The 19,088-nt window shown below is 42.7% G+C and overlaps 5 protein-coding genes across 5 annotated transcripts; 4 read left to right on the top strand and 1 right to left on the bottom strand.

Annotated features, from left to right (window-relative positions):
* The first annotated feature begins 348 nt into the window (after nt 1-348).
* LOC111601781 (protein polybromo-1) lies at nt 349-5,714 on the top strand. Its single transcript, XM_023318541.2, has 3 exons — nt 349-1,390; nt 1,459-4,488; nt 4,555-5,714. Exons 1-3 carry the CDS (start codon nt 448-450, stop codon nt 5,538-5,540), a joined length of 4,959 nt encoding a protein of 1,652 aa, XP_023174309.2. The 5' UTR covers nt 349-447; the 3' UTR covers nt 5,541-5,714.
* Nucleotides 5,715-6,061: 347 nt separating this feature from the next.
* On the top strand, nt 6,062-7,959 carry LOC111601765 (myb/SANT-like DNA-binding domain-containing protein 4). The gene is made up of 4 exons (XM_023318505.2): nt 6,062-6,454; nt 6,518-6,588; nt 6,648-6,930; nt 7,941-7,959. The coding sequence occupies exons 1-3, from the start codon at nt 6,100-6,102 to the stop codon at nt 6,927-6,929; spliced, it is 708 nt and encodes a 235-aa protein (XP_023174273.2). The 5' UTR covers nt 6,062-6,099; the 3' UTR covers nt 6,930; nt 7,941-7,959.
* A 76-nt stretch (nt 7,960-8,035) lies between these two features.
* LOC111601764 lies at nt 8,036-10,026 on the top strand. The gene is made up of 4 exons (XM_023318504.2): nt 8,036-8,194; nt 8,253-8,603; nt 8,680-8,860; nt 9,182-10,026. The coding sequence occupies exons 2-4, from the start codon at nt 8,462-8,464 to the stop codon at nt 9,804-9,806; spliced, it is 948 nt and encodes a 315-aa protein (XP_023174272.2). The 5' UTR covers nt 8,036-8,194; nt 8,253-8,461; the 3' UTR covers nt 9,807-10,026.
* Nucleotides 10,027-10,348: 322 nt separating this feature from the next.
* On the bottom strand, nt 10,349-18,821 carry LOC111601783 (ETV5-related protein Ets96B). The gene is made up of 8 exons (XM_023318543.2): nt 18,759-18,821; nt 14,629-15,085; nt 14,385-14,561; nt 12,971-13,079; nt 12,786-12,832; nt 11,755-11,766; nt 10,784-11,447; nt 10,349-10,727 (listed from the first exon to the last, which is right to left on the bottom strand). The coding sequence occupies exons 1-8, from the start codon at nt 18,774-18,776 to the stop codon at nt 10,349-10,351; spliced, it is 1,863 nt and encodes a 620-aa protein (XP_023174311.2). The 5' UTR covers nt 18,777-18,821.
* On the top strand, nt 16,848-18,708 carry LOC111601784. The gene is made up of 2 exons (XM_023318544.2): nt 16,848-17,183; nt 17,243-18,708. The coding sequence occupies exons 1-2, from the start codon at nt 17,087-17,089 to the stop codon at nt 18,616-18,618; spliced, it is 1,473 nt and encodes a 490-aa protein (XP_023174312.2). The 5' UTR covers nt 16,848-17,086; the 3' UTR covers nt 18,619-18,708.
* Nucleotides 18,822-19,088: the final 267 nt, after the last annotated feature.

Raw genomic sequence — 19,088 nt, 5'->3', positions numbered from 1 at the left:
TTGCCATAATTTATCATTGAGAAACAGAACTAAGCTCAAGTTTTGTTTATTTTCAGTTTGACGTCTCTATTTTTGCTAGCGTAATGGTCAACGGCCGGCTTAGACTGTTGTAAACTATTTAATTACTGTGATCTTAAAATAAATAGACTATATTCTTATTTCAAATTTAGTTTCTTCTTTTCATTTTTATAGCATGTTCAAATATAAAATTAATTCCTATAAGAATGAATCTCATTATTTCCACATTTAAATAACTAAGATATTTAACGTAAGTTGGCATGCCCCCAAAACTATTGAGTGAACACTGTTATCGATGTATCGCAGGGCTGCAAAATGTATAGCGATAGTTTACAGTCGATATATAGTGAACACCACTAATTTTTCCGGTGGCGTCGTTGTAAAATAAAGTTCTTAGTTTGAAATTTTACTTAAAATATTTGCATAAACATGCTGAGCCGTAAGCGTCGCGCTAGCTCAATATCAAGTCGACAAGACGAGGATCCACTCTTGCTTGACGATTCGACGCCTGAGCAGTCTCCGGTACAGCAGACACAATCGGCGCGCAAAAAGCGGCGCTTGGATCCAGCGGAGCTGTGCCAACAGCTGTACGACTCGATACGCAACATTAAGAAAGAAGATGGATCAATGCTGTGCGATACATTCATACGGGCTCCCAAACGTCGCCAGGAGCCCTCTTATTATGACGTGGTGGTAAACCCCATCGATTTGCTAAAAGTACAACAAAAGTTGAAAACAGATTCTTATGACGATCTGTACGATATGATGAATGACCTGGAATTGCTGATAAGCAATGCAAAGGCGTTCTATAAGCCCGAGTCGACCGAATTTCAGGACGCACTTGCTCTGTGGCAACACATACAGACACATAGACAGCGCATCATGGAAGCTAATGGCTTCGCGGAGGAGGAACCACGTGCTAAACGTGCGCCGCGTAATGCACGGCGTCTGACGAGCAGCACAGAGCCTGGAGCAGGGGACCTTGACGACGAATGCAATCAGTACGAAGAACTTTTTGCATCTATCATGACTGCTACGGATCCAATTGGCGACAGGGCTATGCATCGCATGTTCCAACTGCTGCCGTCCAAAAAAGTTTATCCGGACTATTATGATGTGATAGAGCATCCCATTGACTTGCGCCTGATTGCCACCAAGATACAAATGAACGCCTACTCGTCACTAGTGGAAATGGAGCGTGATCTGCTGCAAATGACTAAGAATGCCTGTCTCTTCAATGAGCCCGGATCGCAGATCTACAAAGACGCCAAAACCTTAAAGCGAATATTTACGCAGCGCCGTCTAGAGCTGGAGTCGGGCAAGGCCAAACCAGTCCGACGCCTGAAGAGCTTATCAAGTGCAGCTATATCAGGTATGTTGAATTCCCGATGGACAAATTAATGAAGTATTGAAAAATCTATAATGTTGTCCAAATTATAGCGCTAAAAGAAGAATTGGATAGCTCTGACGATGAGGAGACCAGCAAGAAAGGCGAGGGACCCATGTGGGCGTTATTTGACCACTTATATAATGCTCCAGGCACCTCGGAGCATCCGGGTGTCACCGGTCCGCCGCTAGGCAACTCTTTATGGAAGCTGCCAGTGCGCCGCTTTCATCCTGAGTATTTTGAGTTAATCAAACGTCCCATTTCTATGAGTCAGATTAACACAAAGCTGAAGAAGGGAGATTATGCGAATATAAGTGATCTCACAGGTGATCTGTATTTAATGCTGGACAATGCCAAAAAGGCATTTCCAGTCACGCATCGCACGCACAAAGATGCACTGAAAATGCAAAAACTCATGAATGCAAAACTGGTCGAGGAATCATTGGAGGAAACCAGTGACATGGATGAAGATGAAACTGATGAAACTTTCACAACCAGCGTGCAGCCAGAGAAACGAAAGCCGGGCCGACCACGAGTCAATTCCAGTTCCAGTACGGCGCATACATCTAATAACTCAAATTCTCCTAAAACGAATCGCATTGCTATAAACGCAGCCATCAAAAAGAAGATTCTCAGCATTCAAAAATATTTGGTGGACTATACAGTGGGCAACCGTCGGCCGATTGAGATGTTCATGGAAAAGCCGCCACGCAAAGTATATCCAGATTACTATGACATAATACAGAATCCAATTGACATGAACACCATCGAGCACAATATACGTGCCGATCGCTATGCTACTGTTGAGGATGTCGTATCTGACTATCGGCTCATGTTTTCCAATTGTCGGCAATATAACGAGGAGGGCTCCAATATATACGAGGATGCTAATGCGCTGGAACGTGCCCTGAATGAGAAACTGAAAGAATTTCCCGGTCTGGTTGAGGTCAAGAGACCACTTCAAAAATACAAGCTGGGACGCAAGCCAAAGGCAGCGCTGTTAGCCGACCGAGAACGTCTGTGGCAGTTCTATGAAACACTGCGGGACTATCAAGAGCCGAAAGGCAAAAGACAGTTGTCGTTGATTTTTACAAAGCTTCCATCAAAGAGCGACTATCCGGAATATTATGACATAATCAAGGACCCCATGGACATGGAGCGGATTGCGCAAAAACTTAAGCAAGCTGCCTACGAAAGCGTGGACGAGCTAGCAGCCGACTTTCTGCTTATGCTTGAGAATGCCTGCAAATATAACGAGCCCGACTCGCAAATATACAAGGACGCATTGGTGTTGCAGCAGTTGACGCTGCAGCTAAAGCAACAACTGCGCACTGAACGTGATGCACTGCCTGATGTTCCATTGGCTGTTCAGGAGCTATTTTTAACTCTATTCTCCTCGGTTTACAATCATCAGGATGAAGAAGGGCGTTGTTACTCGGACTCTTTGGCTGAGCTCCCCGAGTACGATGAATTGGGCGAGGGCGCAAAGGTACGCGGCATCTCCTTGGATCTGATCAAGAGGCGTCTGGATAAGGGCGCGTATAAACGTTTGGATGTATACCAAGAGGATATATTTGCATGTTTGGAACGAGCGCGTAAATTGTCCCGCACCGATTCGGACATCTTTCAGGACTCTATCGAACTTCAAACATATTTTATACGAAAGCGAGATGAGCTGTGCAAGGACACATTGAGTTCGCCAGCGCTCGGATTCACACTGGACAAATTGCTTGCAGACGTGGAGGTTATGCGGCTACAAAAGGTGGTCCAAGAGGAGCAGGACCAGGAGCAAGAGAAGGAGGACTTCAATGCCAGCGCAAAAGGTGAAAGCATGACAATCAACCAGCAGGTTTATTCACCTGGCGACTACGTATACGTGCAGATGCCAGATAACAAGATTCCCAGTATTGCATGCATCGAACGGCTGTGGACTACCCCGACCAATGAGAAGCTAATGCAGGCCTCAATCTTTTTGCGCCCCCATGAAACCTATCACGTTACGACTCGCAAGTTTCTCGAGAAAGAAGTGTTCAAGAGCAGCATTTCGCAAACCATATCCATGGACAAGGTATTGGGCATGTGCTACGTCATGCATATCAGGGACTATATTAAGCTACGGCCGGATGGGCTGCCCGAAAAAGATGTGTTTGTCTGTGAGTCGCGCTACAACTTGCAGGGTCGTTGCTTCAAAAAGCTTAAAAATTGGCCAACCTCGCGCGAGAGCAACAACAGCTCTGTGCGATTTGTGCCGCGCGAAACGCCATTGGAGCTGAAGCGTGTGATGTCCGTCTTCAAGGAACGGATAGAGAAGCACAAGGGTGAACTAGAAGAGCTTAAGCTACAAGAGGTACTCATCGAAAAGGAGAAACCCAATGTAACCTGCGACGCGCCACCAAATGCCCAGGACAACAGTGTATACTATCAACAGTACAACACCATTTGCAGTGGAGTTATTAAGACCGGTGACTTCGTATATGTGGCCACGCAAAGTGGCAAGCAATCCGTTGCACAAGTCCAGCAAATCTGGGAACTAAATGGCAAGTCGTACTTCAAGGGGCCATGGCTGCTGGCGCCTAGCGAGACGACGCCGGCTTTGGGCAAGCAATTCTATCGCCAAGAGCTACTTCTGAGCACTGTTGAGGATATGAGTCCTGTCATCAGCATCGTGGGCCGATGCGCTGTTCTAGAGTATGCCGAGTTCATTAGCTCCCGGCCTACGGAAATTGCTGAGAGTGATGTGTACATATGCGAGTCTGTCTACGATGAGCTTAAAAAGGCGCTGCGCAATCTGGTAGTTGGTAATCTGCGCAAGTTCCAACACAGCGCTGAGGTTACAGAGGATGAGATCTTTTACTTTAAAACTCATATAAAACCGGCGAAAGATGTTAAAAGCGAGTTGAACGAACTGGCCATGCTGGAAGATTCCATGGATGGCGATACACCATCCCTAAGCTCGGATATAGTGGCGATATCTTCCCCAGCACCGTCTATCAACTCCACTCCGCTTACCTCTAAAGCAAAAACCAAATCGACCAAGAAGAGCCTCACCGGCTATATACTCTACTCCAGCGATGTGCGGAAGGGTAAGTACTGATTGAATGGAGCTTTCACTGGTTTCCTTATATAAACATTTTTGTTCTCATTAACAGGTATAAGTCAGAGCAATCCGGATGCCACATTTGGTGACATTTCGCGCTTGGTGGGCAACGAGTGGAAGAGTCTGCCGGCCAGCGTGAAACAAAGCTGGGAGGATCGCGCCAACAAGCTAAATGAAGAGGCCGCGGCCTTGCGTCGCGAAATTGACGACAACCAAAATTGCGGTAGTCCGTTGCCTCTAAACGCAGCAGGTGGCCAGGACGCCAGTCCGGCACTGACCTTTGAGTGCCTATGGGACAAATGTGACTTTCAGTTTGAAGAGATGGCCGACTGCACCGAGCACTGCCTATCGGATGGCACCGGGCACATAAACCGGCATCCGCAAGCGGGAGTCGAAATGGAATACGTTTGTCTATGGCGCAATTGTCCTCGTATTCGCAAGTCCATACAGGCGTTCCCCAATGTGCTGCGTCTCGTCAAACATGTACGCGAGGTGCACCTGAGCAAATGTGGCAAGCCGCTAAGCATCACAGAACGAAGCAAAAATTTTGTACCGCGCAAACAGAAAAATCTACCACAATTAGCTGTAGCAATGCCCTCTAGCAATGTGTTGTCACCACGAGCTCCTCTTAACACGGAGACAATACAGCATCAGCAGCACCAAATGCAGTTTCAACAACAGCAACAGCAGCAGCAGCAACAACAACAACTCCAGCTGCAGACCATTGTTACGGGACCGCCTCCAGAGCCTATGTTCGTAACTGTTCCACCTCGTGCCAACCGTGTCATCCACTCTGAGGCGTATATTAAGTACATTGAAAGCTTGCAGACGGGCAGCCATTTGAGCGTCAGTGCGTGCAACAACAATTGGCGGCGATCACTAACCCACGTGCATCCCAACCAGGTGGCCAAGACGCAACTGCCAGAGCACTGGCTTGGGCCCAATGTACGTGACCGAGAAAATGTGGTGCAGGCGTTGTGCCATTTACGCAATTTTATGCTAGACGATGTGCTCGAAATTCGACGCAGCTGCAACTAAAGTTAATTCTCAGTTGAAATCTCATCTTTTCTCTGTTAAAAAAAGTTTATTAAGAACACCAAACACTTGTATTTATATGGATGCATATATACACAAATGCATTTGTTACATTTGCCTGTAAATGTCATATGATTTTTGCAATACAATCGATGTATCATATATACATAAAGCGTGCTAAATGTAAGAACAATATAATAAACAACTTGTCCTCATCAAACTGTTTTTCTTTTTTTATATAATTCCTATCTATTACATCTTTAATGTAATATGCATATCTTATGTAGCTGTTTGCCATGCAATTATAATAAATGTTCCATAATTAACTTATAGCTGGTTATATTTAAATACAATCTACATTTCATTTAATTCTTTATATCGAATATAAAAATGTAGAATGCAGTTTTGCTTTATTTGAAATTTGTTCTAACGGCTTTTTAATTATGGCAAGTAAATATCGCTAAGTTGGCATGTCTGGTCGATAGACTAGAACAGCTTGGTCACTCTAATTGAAATACAGCTGAGTTTGTTTATATTGTTATTCTGCTGGAAAAGTTGAAATATGTCGAGTGAGGAAAAGAAAAAAAGAGGTAAAAATTTTACGGCGGAGGAGGAACAAGTTCTTATGGAACTGCTCGAGGAAAGAAAGAACATATTGGAAAACAAAAAGTCAGATGCGGCTATATGGAAGCAAAAGGAACAGGCCTGGGAGGAAATGGCTGACACCTTTTACGCCAGAACGGGCATTTACCGTGAATGGAAAGCGTTAAGAGATAAGTTTATAAACATGAAACGGAGATCCAAGATTGAACTGGTGGACGACAAGTCTCACAACTTTCGCACCGGCACAGGGAAATATATTGCCCTAATGGGAGAATCAACAGCAGGCGTGGGCAACAATTTTGACAGCGATGCTTGTAAGTACTATTAAAGTTGATTAAAACTTTCTAATTGTACAAAATGGTGTTATTCTCTTATAGCTAATGTTCAAACTGACATCAATTTCGAAGGAGAGGATGATATGTTTGGAAATTCCAGTGACACCCACGACGTAAGCAGAGACAGCAATATGAGAGACGGGCGAGCATTAAGATATATTTTGCATTTTAGATTCCCAACATCATTGAGCACAAAGAAGTCAGAGCAAATATAAGTTCGGACTGGCCAAGCTTGAATCCACGAACCCTGCGCAGCTTAGATGAGGAGAAGATTAAGCTAGTGCTTCTTCAGCAAGAATTTTACAAAGGCGAAAATCAACGAGCACAAGAAAAACACAATCACGAAATGCTCAAAGAGAAGATTAAGCTCGACCAAGAAGTACAAGAGGGAAAATTACGAATCGAAATGATGGAATTGGAAATACTTGAAAAAAAAGCTAAATTAGATTTATAATGTAAGCTTCAACCATATATAGAGATAGAGGGAGCATTTCATGTTTAGTAATTAAGAATACGAAATAGCTTCGGATTACCGCAGATGAATAGCCTTGCAGAGACCAAAACTGTATTGGAATACAATCTGGTTACCAAGTTAGGTATTGGTTCCGGTACAGTCCATAAGACAATAACTCTTATATACGACCGATCAATTCTATAACAACTTTTTGCTATAGAAATCCGATTCGGCCGGTTACGACATAATGTACATGTTATCAGACATAAAACATTCAAATAGATAGAGCCAAAGTTGACTCTATGGACAAACGTTGTTGAGCTATTCAAAAATACTTGATAGGGCCTTCTATGGAGCTCATTTGGGTTTTCAATTTCGAGTATAATAATAAATAATGGAGTCCTCTGATCAGATTTAGCTGCATATTTAATTATTATCTTTTTACATAAATGTCATAATGTGCAATTTGTATTGTGTCTCCTAAGCTAATAATAATATTGAAAATTAAAACGTTTAGCTTATATTTCTGCAAAAATATCAATCTTCGGTTGGCCTAAGATATGTTATTTTTATTGTTTCATTATTTATGATTTAGCACTCACTTTATTATTAATTGGACGTCTCTGTATATTACATGCCTAGTGAATTAAGTCTAGAGTTAAGCATAATACATTTTCAAAATATTTTGTAATGAAATCATCTAATGCAGACTTACAACTTGTATAAGCTGCCTAAATATATTAGTAGTAAACATAAAAATAATAAAAATAAATAAATAAATAAAAATAATAAAAATAAAACAAAAACATTTATTGAACATTAGGTGATTGTAGAGGTTTGCTGATTCTAATCTGACTTATTTTACTTTATTACAAATTAAATTTAAACAAAATGTATAATTTTCGTTAGGATCCAATGGATATGCTTTAGTTTTGTGCTATTGTTACCCAAATATTTTCGTAATATTCAGCCAACAATACAAATATATTTTCGATATTTTACTTTCTTTAGCAGAAATATTTAAAACTTTTGAACTTTGATGGTATTTTAAAATAACATGAAGATGACAGAAGACCAAAATACTGTTCCCTTTTGGGAACAGAGTATACAAAGAGTTCGTTATATAGAAATTTTAATCTGGTCACCCCAAAACATCGCCAATAAAAGTATCGTGTAAATTTAAGTACTGTATGGGTGGAACAATCGGCATCTGGCTGCCATGACGTCATGGCGGGGTCTTTTCTCGCTTTTGTTTTGCTACGGCGGTACGACAACAAACCGGTTTCCCTATTGAACACTGATAATGTCACTTGGTTATTTTAGCCATGGTTATCTAATTGGCTGTCCCACACTCTACTCACCCAATCTCTGATGTGCTCATATGCTCTCTTTCGATATTTTTCTATTTATGCTTTGTCTCAAAGCTTTCATCTAGGCGAAAAAATATCAGCGTTCAGTCATAGTTCGTCACTGGTGGATTGCAGACGGTTATTCTTTGTCGAAGTTAACGTTTATCAAATTGAGTAGCAACAATGTCCGAGGGCGAATCAAAGTTTGGTTTCAAGGATATGGAGAAGGCATTGGAGACGCTCAAGCTGCTGGAGAGTCATGATATGCAGTACCGTAAACTTACCGTTCGGGGACTGCTCGGACGCGCCAAACGCGTCTTAACGAGTAAGATTCAAACGAATCTCTTTTTTACCTTTAAAAGGAATTATATATATAAATAAACTACAATTGCCATATATAGTGACAAAGGCTGCAGAGAAACTGAAGAACATAAATGATGCTATTAGTGTGTTTGAGCAATGGCTGGAGGAGAACGGAGGCGGTGCCTCTAATAAGAATGCAAAGACTGATGGCGACGACAAGGTCGAAACCGTGCCTGGTCTGGGCTTTAAGGACAAGGCAGCAGCGCTAGCGACCCTAAGGTAGGCGCGCTTTACTCTGCATATTAATAAAAATCAGCTGAAGGTCATCATCGTCAGCGGCACTTCGTTTTTGAGGCCACTATGATGTCATGTCACAGTTTTAGTGTTTAATATCAACGCTCCCTCTTTCGGAAGTCTAATAATTTGGTTGAGAGACCGCCTAGCGACTTGCCTCTCCGACTGCCGCTCTCTGTGTGTATATGTAACTGCATATGCAAAGCATTTGGCACGCTATGCGGACGCATTCCACAGTTTGTCTATACAAATATTTATATTCGTATATGCGTATTAAATTGATGTATCGATACATTTTAATTGCAGTATTTTGGCGGAACGTGATCCAGATTACCAAAGACTAGCAATCAAGGGTCTGATTGGCAGCTCAAAGCGAGTGCTCTCTGGCACCAAGAATGAAGATAAAATTAATTCGATCAAAGAAGGGGTTCAAGTACTCGAAGAGTTCCTTGAAAAATTCGAGACGGAGAATCGGATCAAGGATAACAGAGCTTATCTTTCACATGCATTGATCGCTAAATTACCTGAACCGAAAGATGAACTGGCATCCGAGTTCCTGGTTGCTTATGGTGGATCTAAGGCGAAGGGAAACTATAAGCACCTTCGTACAATGTATCCCAAGGATGAGACAACGAGTTGGGATATAGTACGCAATCGCCAAATAGCAAAATTGCTAGAGAAGATCAAGAGCGAAGATTTGAATCTGTTCGATAAGGAGACAGGCGCTCCCAGTGACATACATTTAGAGCTGATACACTGGGCATACAGTCCGCAGCAAGACAAGGTAAAGAGCTATGTGAAAAAACATATCAAGAAATCGCCAGAGAAACGGAAACTTGACACCGACAGTAGTAGCGATGATAACAGTACTAGTAGTAATTCGGATTCGGAAGAGAAATCTGTACCCAAAAAGAAAAAGAAAGAAGAGTGATGGAAACCCAAATGCAAGAAGTGTTGCGCTTTGTGTAACGAACAAAAACGGTATATACTTTATTTAAATGCGCCAACTGAACCTCAAATCGATTATATTTTTGTGGTAAACACTTTGTTTTGTATATATGAATGTAATTTGATATATGTGTGTATATACTGCTGATAAGGCCTCGCTTAGATGAGCTATACATCTAACGCTAGCCATCTAATAACCAAATACAACAAAATAAAAAATATCTGCTTCGTTTGTCATTTAAATTTCAAGCTCAAGTTTAACCGGCTAACTGCTGTGTAGTTGTGATCGATAGGCATCGATTGCTTGTGGTGGTCTAACGATTGTCATTTCTGAACATCACCTGCTTGCCAACACTAATTTTTATTTATTGCACCATTACAAACTTTGTATTATCCATCAACAAAACAGTGTCGCACAATAAAGCAGTGAGTTCCCCACACAAACATACACACCTACACAAAAATAAATTACATAATGTACATGAGATATGGTTACACCCACACAATGGTGTTCCCACACTCCACCTACTGATACTTATGCAAGCCACTGTCATAGTAATCCACAGCCGTCGATTTTTGCACGCGAAGTGGTTGCGAATGCGACTCCGGCGACGATTTGGCCAACGACAAGGCCAACTGATGCTGCTGGTCTGCCTGTTTGCTTGTAAGGTGACCATATGCCATGTTGAAAAGCGCATCGGGATCACATACAAAGCGATAGACATACCGTTCACCATTGACCTTCTGCATAATTCCCTTCTCATAGTAATAGCGCAGACTTCGCGACAGCTTGTCATAGTTCATAGCTGGTCTATTCTTTTGTATGCCCCACCGACGTGCCACCTCCTCCGGTTCGATGAGCTTAAATTCCATGCCTCGTCCTGTCCACGCAATACAACTAGAGCTGGGTACAGTAAATGAGATGAAATCATAGTGGAAGTCAATCTCTTCCCCACTTACCTAGTAGCGGGTTCATCCAGAAGGGCTACTAAAAATTGCCATAATTGAAGCGAGCCTCGACGCTGGCTAATGGTCTGCCCATTGCTGCTGGTGGATATTGTATTGCTAGCATAAAACTGATCTAAGCGAAGCTCCGCATCACTAGACGTTGTGGAGTCGACCACACTGGGTCGCAATGGTGGCGGATAGGTTGAAGATATTGTGGCATTATACGGACCACTCTCATACTTAAGATCCGGCTCGCTAGCAGAGCCTATGCTGGGTGAAATATCGCGATACACTGTGGCATGCGACTGGGGTTGCGAATGCTGCTGGTGGGTATAGTGTGGTGCTGCGGCGTAGACAGCTGAGCTGGAGATGACCGCCGTATGGCTAAATTTGAAGGCGGAGGCTGCATGCACCGGAGTCAGGTGTGCATGCCCCTGCTGATGTGTATTCTGTGGCTGTTGATGGCTGTGGCTATGTTGATGCACCGAATCATGATGCTGTTGCTGCTGTTGTTGCTGTTGCTGTTGTTGTTGCTGCTGTTGCTGTTGCTGCTGTTGTTGTTGCTGCTGATGATGATGTGCAGCAGCGGCTGTCGTTGTAGAGTCGGCATGCTCGATTTTGGTGTTGTGCTGATGAAAGTGCTGACCAACAGATACATCATTGCAATATACAGCAGCTGCTGCAGCGGCGGCGGCAGCAGCGGCGGCTGCGTCTAAAAAGAGAGATGGGCAAGAGAGTTAAAAGAGCCAAATGAAAGCCGCTTTCACGCACGTTTAACCAAGGAGCGTAAGAGTGGGCACTAATTAAGCTGCATGTTTCTACTCTTTAAAAAGAGTATCAAGCATTCTTGAATCGTTATGTAATGCAAGAGTAAAGGACGCTCTGCCTTTCCATCCATTTATTTGATAGACATTTAATTTTTGGTCAATTCTAATAAAGCAATGAATAAAATACATGGATACAAATTCCGACGACCACCCGACCAAAGGTCGCATCTAATCTAATAAGATAATTTTAGAACATATTCATATTTGTTGTTGTGAAAAGAATATTTAATTTGTATAAAAAATATGATAATTTGAATAAGTAACGCGTGAAATATAAAGAGTATATGTAATTTCGATTGGCGAACATCTGCTTGTTCCACTAAATGGCCAAGGTATTTAGCACACATTAATTATTTAAGCAACCCACTACAGACTCTTGCAAATGGCCAATATGCTGCAATTTAAGGGCAAGCAGAACAACAGAATAAACCCCACCCAGCGCTGCGGACCCGCCTACGCCACGCTTAATGCCGTTTTCATTAGACGGTCCTGGTCGCTCCTTGGCAGTAGCTCAAAATCACATCCAGCAGGCAACGCGACTCGACGCTGGGCACATTAAAAATGCACGAGATACCTCTGCATAATCCATGAGAAAGTGTCGACAAGTAAAAACATCATTGTCGATAACACAACAAACGAGCAGCGGGACGAGCTGGAAAACCTGTTGGCTGCCAAAACGTACACAGTACTTGCACAGTAAGGATTTGCCAGTTCCCAGTGGTGCGACGCCCACCCTCATGCTTACCCTCACCCCAATCAGCAAGTATGTTCAACTCAATCCACTCAGCGGCTGGTGATTGAGTCGCTTGTTTGACTGCAACCCACCCACTCCATCCGCCAAAGCAGCCGGAGGCCAACTAAGAGCATCGCATTGCTGAGTCGTTCAGTTGCTCTCAAATTGAATTTCATGCCCGTGCCACCAATTGGATTAGCGGTTACTAACACCGCGGATACTGTTATTGTAAATTATGCGCGCGATTTCTTACATTTCGTTCAAAAAAAAAGAAGAAATCCAAGTCATCTTGTAGAAAAACAAATTGAGTTATTGGCGCACATTTGATAGCTATATCTATATAGATATATATATTGCTCAGGCGCAGTCTGCACGTAGCTGAGCTTAATTTAAATAAATGATGAACGCATGCCCTATTAATTCTTTTCTGATTCTCAAATTTTCATTTGCTTACCTTCGTCGCTCTTCTTTAAGATGCCCGCAGGTGGCGATGGTGGAAACCTGGAGGCGGCATTAGAAAAAAATAAGAATATTGAAAAACACACAAAAAGTTGATTGACTTAAAGTCGCCTTCTCTCGCAGTTGCAATCTGCTGACTTGTCTTGTCAGTCTCTGCCTGCCAGCCCCACTTCCACTTACCTGTAGCAATAGGGATGCGGATGTGGGTGCGGGTGTGGGTGCGGGTGGGTCACAGCGGGTATGTCGAAGAAACTTGATGTTCTTTCATGGCGCACGCCTTTGACATTCACTGCAGATCCAGAGCGGCATTGGACAGGTGGGTGCACAAGCAAAAGAAACATTTTTAATGTGATTTTCTGTATTAAATGTTAGCTAGCTTGACTTTTGTTAGATAATATTTCACATTACGGCTCGCGCCGGGATATCTTTGAGTCAGCAAATCGAGCTTGTCAGATGCACAAGCCGTGAGCTTCTAAGTAGACATTCATACGAATACGTTCGTACAAAATAGTGCCAAAAACATATTACAAAATAATAGCAATAAATTGACTAAAGCAAAAGAACAAAGAGTCGATTGATAGAAAAATATAATCTAGTTCGTAATAACTAAATGTGTCATCTATAAAGATTGCAGCAAATATCTGTAACTTAGGCAGAAAGTCCATTTTGAGATTGGTATTGTTTTTGCCTAGGTTTTATACTTTGATAAGATCAAATTAAAAGCTCTCTAAAATATATTTCATATAAATCTTTTCTATGAAAGATTCCCTCTTCATTTAAAAAATATAAAATTCTTTAACAAATTTAATATACTAAATGGATATCCAGAAATTCTATGGGAATCGTTAAAAATATTTCTTTTGTAACATAAATTCAATTTTTATAGCCTTGTTCGACTTTTAAAATTCTTAACTGGTTATAGCACAACAAATGAACAGTGAACCATCGCGATGACGAGCCATTAGTCGATAGCAAAGTCAGCTAATGATAAAATCGTAAAGATCTTAAAATAACTATACATACAGCCAGTTACCCATTAACATTAAGATTGTTCAACATAAATAATTAACGAATACCTTGCAAGTTAACAAAAGTTTTTGAATAGAGAGCTCACTAAAACCTAATTGAATGATATAATTTAATATATAATATATGAAATTTAATTTTTATAAAAACACATAATTTTGTTTAATCTTTTCGATATAGTGTTTATCCAATTAAATTTTAAAACAGTTTTGAAAATACAAATTGTAACTTAACAAGTCCAATAAATCTCTATAAGAAGTGAAATCCATTCTCTCCAATAAAGTTGTTCCGTTTATATATTTTGTAATCTATTACCCAGCTCGAGTGAATGAAAATGTCTTCAGCTTAAATAAGTCCATCATATATTTTCTTAATAAAGTGAAAAGTTAAACAATATGAAACAAAAGCCTCCGGGCTGAAGCGCCACATCCCCGTACTGATATCTCTGCAGAAGTACATCAGAAAACTCATAATAGGAGTTAATAAACAAAACGTGTAAATAACAAAGGCAAACAAGACGTCGATGCTCCGGCCATGGAGCTGTATCCGGGTGGTCGAGGACGCTTACCATTGTACCTTGCGTTCAAGTAACCCTCTGTGGATGTGTCCAGGCCGAATTTGCCAATGGCGGCTGCCGCTGCCGCCGTCGGCGCTGGCGCTGTGTACATGACCAGTTCATCCGTCAATTGGTGGTGGTGGTGGTGATGGTGGTGATGCGCATACCAGGACGATTCTCGCACAAGATCTGCTTGGAATATGGACAATGGTCAATAGAGAGTCTTACATGAGTCGCACGATCCAAGTTAAGTCACCATTGCATAAGGAAGTGGCGCTTCCGTTAGCGTTGCTGCCCAAGCCATTCATTAGCGCTCCAGCAGGTGGCGTTCCATTTCCGGCCATGGCCAGGCAACAGGGCGGCGACCTTTGCCCATGAGTAGGCAGAGGAAGAGTGCAGATGGCTTCCATAAGCGTGTGACTCACGTCCATTTCGCTGTGAGTGTGATTGTGGCATTTCTTGCGCTCCGTTTCGGAGTTCTCGCAACTAGAGGCAGAGGAGGACGAAGATGTGGCCTTGCCGACAGCCGGCAATGTAGAGGTGACACAGGAAACCACCGAATCTGTGGTTATAGTCGATGTATTGGGAACCGTGTGATACAGCCCATGGTGATGTGGATGCGAATGGGAATGAGGATGATGATGATGATGATCCAAGTTAGTCAGCGTCTGCTGTAGCTGCTCAAGATGGGACTTGGCCTCGCTGTAGTCGGCCTGCCGAAGAAGGAAATGAACCAAGACGCAGCAGGAAGTTATTATGAGTTTCTTCAATTTTGGCAAATGAATTGCCAAATTGTAATTTTGGTTTTGGGGTTGCTGGTCGGGCTTTAAGTGACTTTAAAACCACCTGCTGGGTCGCGACCCGGGACGCTGGTCAGGCACACAACAGGTTACGGTTAGAGTTACGGTCACGGCAACAGTTTCAATTACAGTTACAGATACCGGTACAAATAGAATGGAAACAAAGTGTTCGTCACATTGACATACTCAAGTGTGAAGAAGCTTGTGGCAATTAGCTTAACAGCTTCTAGCTCCGGCCTTGCTTGGGTGTCAATTGTCTTTTGTTGTGCTTATGGCCGTGTCATTAAGTAATGAGCCACTGCGAACGGCAGGGCGAGCTTCGCTAAACTAGAACTGGGATTGCAATTGGAATTGGAATTGGAATTGTGAGTGATTGTGGGGCATATAATGTATAGAATAGCACAACATATGACAAAGACAATAGAAACCTGCGGTTTATTGACACTTTTACATTTAATGAGCTGCGCGAACTGAGGAGGTCAGCCAAGTTAATGGGGCGGTGGCATCTGCCACTCTCTCCGCTCATTACAGCTGGCAAACATTTCACTTTCTAGCTTGTCGTCCGCTAGATCTAATGATGTTGCAGGTAAATAATTCGTTGATCTGACATTTGTATTTGCTTTTGGGGCGATTGCCAATTTGCAATTGGCAATTGGATTTTGTTTGGTTTTTGGTTGTCTGTTGCAAGCTGTATTGGCACTTGACACTTAGAAAACTGGAACACAGCAAGCGTTGCGCATCGCTGCATTTGAGAATCATTTGTAGTATGTGTCTTTACACTAAATAACAAACATACATGCGAACCTAGCTGTATATATTTTAACTTGCCCAAGCTGCAGCGTCTTTAACTTCATGCGGAAACGCAGAAAGCGGCAAGTTTCTCGGCTAGAAGGCACAGAACGTGCAGCGTGCAGCTTTCTCCGGCTATTTTCGTTGAAAATAGAGCCAAAGGTTATGTAAATCTTGGTACATTAAACCTGAAATGTGGCATTACGTTTTGCAATGGGCAAATATATGTATAAAGATAGGAAATGCTTAGCAATTTATAAATTGCAAAATATGTCTGCATCTAGTAAAGACGCTGTGCTGAATTTAATAAGTGCAAGCAGACAATTTGTTAAATCAAATTACAGACATAATTTACCGTAACCGTCAAGCCCAGCCGGCGAAGCGTTGCCACCTAGCACGCAGTTAGTGCAAAGACAAGAATTATCGAAACTAATCGTTTTTTGTTTTTGTCTTTTGAACAAACTGTGTTGGTAAATGGTAAAATTAAACGAAATTTCAAAGTAAATGTCAAGCTATAAGCCAAGTCATAAAACAAAAGTTGCAGCAGATGGTTCATTCAATTAGCTAACAAGGCAATTGTGAACACCTAATTGACATGTTTGCTAGATTGATCAACTTTGAACTTTACTCAAACCATTTGAGTGCGGGTGGCTAATATTACGACGCATGCGCTCCCGCAACTAGCATTACGAAACGCAGCGTTGACGTCGTATTTGCTTTGAGTTTGTAAGCCACTTTGATCTACTTTGGAGCAGCAACAGCAACAGCAGTAAAGACAGCGGCATCTGCGACAGAAGACAATGCTTTTCTTTTTGCCTTTGTGCGAGTGGTTGTTTCCACGCTCGTGTGCGTTGCTGTGCCTGGCGCTTGTCGTGGAAAACACTTTCACTGCACATGATGAGGCAGTGACACGACTTCGGCGTTGTCTTTCTCGCTGTCGTCGTGAACTTCTTGTGGGTGCTGCTGCGTCTGCGACTGTGTGTATGGAAGCGCGACCGAGCGAGTTTCTCGGTCTCGCATGCGTTGCCTCCAAAGCTGCGAGCGCATTATCGGTTGAGCTGTGGACCAGACTGGTAGTGTCTCTTCCGCGTCTACTTAGCATATACATCCACACAACTCAATGTGATGCCACAGCGTAACATCATGTCAGTATCAGGATCAGACTGCTTGAGCAGAGGAAATTTGTTGACGCTCTTATTCTTACTTATCGCACTGCTGCAAGGTGAGTGCTTGTACGAAAATCTATTCCGTTGACTAGCTGATTTTTAAACGTAATTATAGTTGCTGTCAGTCAACCTTACCAAACGCCACATCGCTGTTCGAATCGTCTGGAAAACGCACTTGAGCATATGCGCCGCCGCAGCGCTCAAACTAAGGGCTCCTCTCGAGCGCATTCCCGTTCCATGTGGGAACAACCGTCGCAGACGCCGTATCAGTTATATCACAGCTTCTATGGTCAGCAAAGCGAGCCTGAGGATGACTTCTACAATGTGGGCGGCAGCATGAACTATGGGCGTGGTTATTATGCCAAGCACATTCGGCGCAATGGACGTCCATATCAATTTGGTGACACATCTGCTAGTGGAATTAGCAACAGTGCTTTGGAGCTTGAGGAACTGCTCTCAACACACCAACAAAAGCAGCAGCAGCAACAACAACAGCCACAACAGCAACAACAATACCAGTTTCGGCAACCACACAAATTGGCGATATCGCGTGTAGAGGTTGAGGATCTTAAAGTACGGGTGCCGCCGGCAAAATCCTCATCGCGCTGGGTAGAGATTGACAAGTGCAAGTTCAGCACTGAAAACTCCACTTTGGATACGCGTCTTATTTTCCCAGACTTAACACTCAGTGGGAAGATAGTTATGCAACCCACAGGCGGCCGATGTAATATGATATTACGAATGAGACATGCCGGAATCGAGTTCCGCACTGTTCCGTTGGGCCCCGCTTCATCGGCACCCTCGTATGAGCAATCGCGCAGGCTAGGGGCTGCCTCTGTTCGTACTGATTCGCACTTTGCGGAGCCTGGTTTCATTTCTGTATTTGCCCATGGTTGCCAAGGACCGAGTGGCATTAGATTACGGCAAAATTCGAAACGACGGTTCGGTTACGGAGAGGGCACGCCACCACAAGTCGAACTAGGTGAACCACAAGTTTTTTTAGGTAACGCTGGCAAGTATCACAAACCGAAATACGATATTCGGCTGGAGCAAACCACCCAGAGAGATCAGAGCTTAACCTTTGGAAGCAATGAAGAATTTGGCAATTCAAATGAATTCTTCGATGTGAACGGAGACAACTTTTACCGACGGCGACAGTTAGGAAAACGTCGCCGACGGCGTCGTCGCAATGCCGACTCCTCGGATGAAATACATTTCAATGAGGACGTACTGCATTTTGAGGATGAACAGCTACAGCAGTTAGTTGAGCCAGATGCCCGTGCATTTGCTGATATTTTTAGTGGTAACAGTGGCATCAACGCCAACGGCAACCACGAAGATTTTGTGGGTGATGCCATGTCCAATGAGTTGGAGAAGCTCTTTTCGATGGGTGTGCGAGGTTTGCTTACAACTTACATGCAGCGAGCTCTTCAGCCGGCGATTAAGGAGACGCTCATGGAGAATATGGGCTATACGCTTAGTTACGGCTAAGACCATGCTATAAACTTGTTATATAAGTAGAAGTGTGAACAATGTCTGAATTAAATAAAGCTTTAAGTACTTAAGATCGAGATATCGATCGTTTTTAATATGCGAATTAAATACGCGAATTTATTTCATGTTGACCTTACCAGTTTAGCTGTATCCATGTAATTTTTCTGTATAACTGACTCTTGAGTGAACTTTAAACACACTGGCGGATGCACTCTTGAACTTGGATGTTTTTATCATGCAAAATTTCACTAATAGGATTTCACCTTGTTTTCGTGCATCAATAATTTTGCATTATTAATCACTTCATGACATTCACTTGTTACAGTCAGCGATCGGCGCATTCCGTTAATACCGTGTAACGGTCATGAAGTAACCGTGGCGACTGTGTGCAGAAATTCTTAGCACACTGTCAACGTTCACTATGATTTATGTGATGGTCATTAAGGGTTGAATAGGTAGTTTAGGAT

Source organism: Drosophila hydei, unplaced genomic scaffold (genome assembly GCF_003285905.1).
Source record: "Drosophila hydei strain 15085-1641.00,03,60 unplaced genomic scaffold, DhydRS2 tig00008137-arrow-arrow-pilon, whole genome shotgun sequence".
Classification (NCBI taxonomy): Eukaryota; Metazoa; Arthropoda; class Insecta; order Diptera; family Drosophilidae; genus Drosophila; species Drosophila hydei.
This window is presented reverse-complemented; position numbering and strand designations above follow the sequence as displayed.

Coding starts and splice junctions, on each gene's coding strand:
- LOC111601781 (XM_023318541.2), top strand. CDS start 448: ATGCTGAGCCGTAAGCGTCGCGCTAGCTCAATATCAAGTCGACAAGAC. Junction 1,391..1,458: donor ATCAAGTGCAGCTATATCAG/GTATGTTGAATT, acceptor TCCAAATTATAG/CGCTAAAAGAAGAATTGGAT. Junction 4,489..4,554: donor CTCCAGCGATGTGCGGAAGG/GTAAGTACTGAT, acceptor TCTCATTAACAG/GTATAAGTCAGAGCAATCCG.
- LOC111601764 (XM_023318504.2), top strand. CDS start 8,462: ATGTCCGAGGGCGAATCAAAGTTTGGTTTCAAGGATATGGAGAAGGCA. Junction 8,604..8,679: donor CGCCAAACGCGTCTTAACGA/GTAAGATTCAAA, acceptor TGCCATATATAG/TGACAAAGGCTGCAGAGAAA. Junction 8,861..9,181: donor GCAGCGCTAGCGACCCTAAG/GTAGGCGCGCTT, acceptor TTTTAATTGCAG/TATTTTGGCGGAACGTGATC.
- LOC111601765 (XM_023318505.2), top strand. CDS start 6,100: ATGTCGAGTGAGGAAAAGAAAAAAAGAGGTAAAAATTTTACGGCGGAG. Junction 6,455..6,517: donor CAATTTTGACAGCGATGCTT/GTAAGTACTATT, acceptor ATTCTCTTATAG/CTAATGTTCAAACTGACATC. Junction 6,589..6,647: donor ATTCCAGTGACACCCACGAC/GTAAGCAGAGAC, acceptor TTTGCATTTTAG/ATTCCCAACATCATTGAGCA.
- LOC111601784 (XM_023318544.2), top strand. CDS start 17,087: ATGCCACAGCGTAACATCATGTCAGTATCAGGATCAGACTGCTTGAGC. Junction 17,184..17,242: donor ACTTATCGCACTGCTGCAAG/GTGAGTGCTTGT, acceptor ACGTAATTATAG/TTGCTGTCAGTCAACCTTAC.
- LOC111601783 (XM_023318543.2), bottom strand. Junction 12,833..12,970: donor CCGCATCCCTATTGCTACAG/GTAAGTGGAAGT, acceptor TGCCGCCTCCAG/GTTTCCACCATCGCCACCTG. Junction 10,728..10,783: donor CTGGATGAACCCGCTACTAG/GTAAGTGGGGAA, acceptor TACTGTACCCAG/CTCTAGTTGTATTGCGTGGA.